Source organism: Tupaia chinensis, unplaced genomic scaffold (genome assembly GCF_000334495.1).
Source record: "Tupaia chinensis unplaced genomic scaffold, TupChi_1.0 Scaffold000201_1, whole genome shotgun sequence".
In the NCBI taxonomy this organism is placed as follows: domain Eukaryota; kingdom Metazoa; phylum Chordata; class Mammalia; order Scandentia; family Tupaiidae; genus Tupaia; species Tupaia belangeri.
The window spans coordinates 1,437,017-1,438,701 of NW_006159676.1; the positions used below are offsets into that span (position 1 = coordinate 1,437,017).

A 1,685-nucleotide genomic window follows, 5' to 3' on the forward strand; every position below is an offset into this window, starting at 1 on the left:
AGGCGGGGCGGGGGAGGCCTCCGACAATGATTGGTGACCCCAGCTGTCTGCAGGAGCTGGGGGGGGGACCCTGACTGCCCAAGGCCCTGCCTCCCCCACGCCTGCCCAGTCTGGGAGGCTCCTCTTGCAGGAGGGGGTGCAGGGGTGGGGGCTCACCTGGAAGGGTAGGTCCATGTTGCTGCTCCCGATCTGGTTTACGTTGGGCAGTGACCCCCCGTAATACTGGCCGCGGCTCGGGCCCAGCTGCAGGTACTGAGTCTTCTGGAGTTGGAGCTGTTGGGAGAGACGTTGGCAGCTGTGGGGGGGTGCGGGAGGCTGGGGGGCTGAGGGGGTGCCTTCCCAGCACACCCTGCAAAGCATCCCCTGCCTCCCTCTGCCACCAGTCCGGGGCTGTGGGACCACAGGTCTGCCATTTTCAAAGAAGGTGTCTCTACATTTAGAAGGGCCAAATCGGGCAACCAGAAATTGGCATCATGGCTATGTCGCTGGACTGCCATGGAGTAGACCGCGGTTCGAGTCCCGGACCCGGTGGCTTAAACTCACGCCGGGCGTGAGTGCGTGTGTGCCCAAGATCCCGAGAGGAGAATGGAGGAGAAGGGATTGCGGCGTGGCCATCCCCCCTGGGGGGTGATTTCTCGCTTTCTGTCTCTCTGTCTCTGTCTGTCTGGCAAGTGCACGCGCCCTATAGCAAAAACCTCTTAAAGAGGACAGAAAAGAAAATCACACTGGGCATATGTGTGTGTGCCCCAAATACAGGAATGGAGGAGAAGGCAGTGTGAGACCCTGGCGAGTAATTTCTCACTTTCCCTCTCGCTGTCTCTATCTTTTTCTCTTTCTGGGAAGTCCATGTGGCCTAAGGCAAAAACACCCTTTTTAAAAAAAATTATTATTTAATTTATCCTCTCAAAAAAATCAGCTTTTGGGGACCAGCAGTTAGTGTAATGGGTATGTCGCTGGACTCCCACGTAGTCGACTTCGGTTCGTGTCCCGGACCCGGTGGCTTAAACTCACGCCGGGCGCGTGTGCGTGCGTGCCCAAGATCCCGAGAGGAGAATGGAGGAGAAGGGATTGCAGCGTGACCATCCCCCCTGGGGGGTGATGTCTTGCTTTCTTTCTCTCTGTCTCTGTCTGTCTGGCGAGCGCACGCGCCCTATAGCAAAAACCTCCCCCTCCCCGCAAAAACAGGTTGACCGAAGAGAGAGAGAGGGAAAGTGAGAAAGCAAGTTGCCAGGTCTGGGACTTGAACCGTGGTCAGCCATGTGGGAGTCCAGCGCCTTCAACAACCATGCCACCTGATGGCCCAGCAAAAACTTCCTTTAAAAAAAAAAAATAATAAGGCAGCAGAATCGGAAATCCATGGTGGGGTCAGGCGTGGCCAACTACACGGCTCGAGTCCCAGACCCAGTGGATGAAATCGATACCAGGCGTCAGGGGCATGCGAGGCCCGGCCTGAAAGGAGAACAGAACGGAGAAGAAGGGGGCTGTGATCTGATGATCCCCCTGGGGCGGGAGGTGATTTCTCACCGCCTCCCCCCTCTACCTCCAACAAGCACCCACGCCCTACGGCAAACTAGAAAGACACAAAAAACGAAGAGACCCCCCCTCCCCGCCATGTGGCCAGCTCGCTCAGACGAAACCAGGACTGTGAACACAGGGGACCGGGCGGCTAGCTGGCTGACCCTGGG

At 57.6% G+C, this 1,685-nt stretch overlaps 1 protein-coding gene across 1 annotated transcript in view; it reads right to left on the reverse strand.

The window, feature by feature from the left end:
• Positions 1–1,685, reverse strand: part of CRTC1 (CREB regulated transcription coactivator 1) — a 52,353-nt gene that overhangs the window by 33,077 nt on the left and 17,591 nt on the right. Inside the window, exon 3 of the mRNA XM_027771274.1 lies at positions 157–273. Within this exon, the coding sequence (XP_027627075.1) occupies positions 157–273 (117 nt within the window). The remainder of the gene's footprint in view (positions 1–156; positions 274–1,685) is intronic.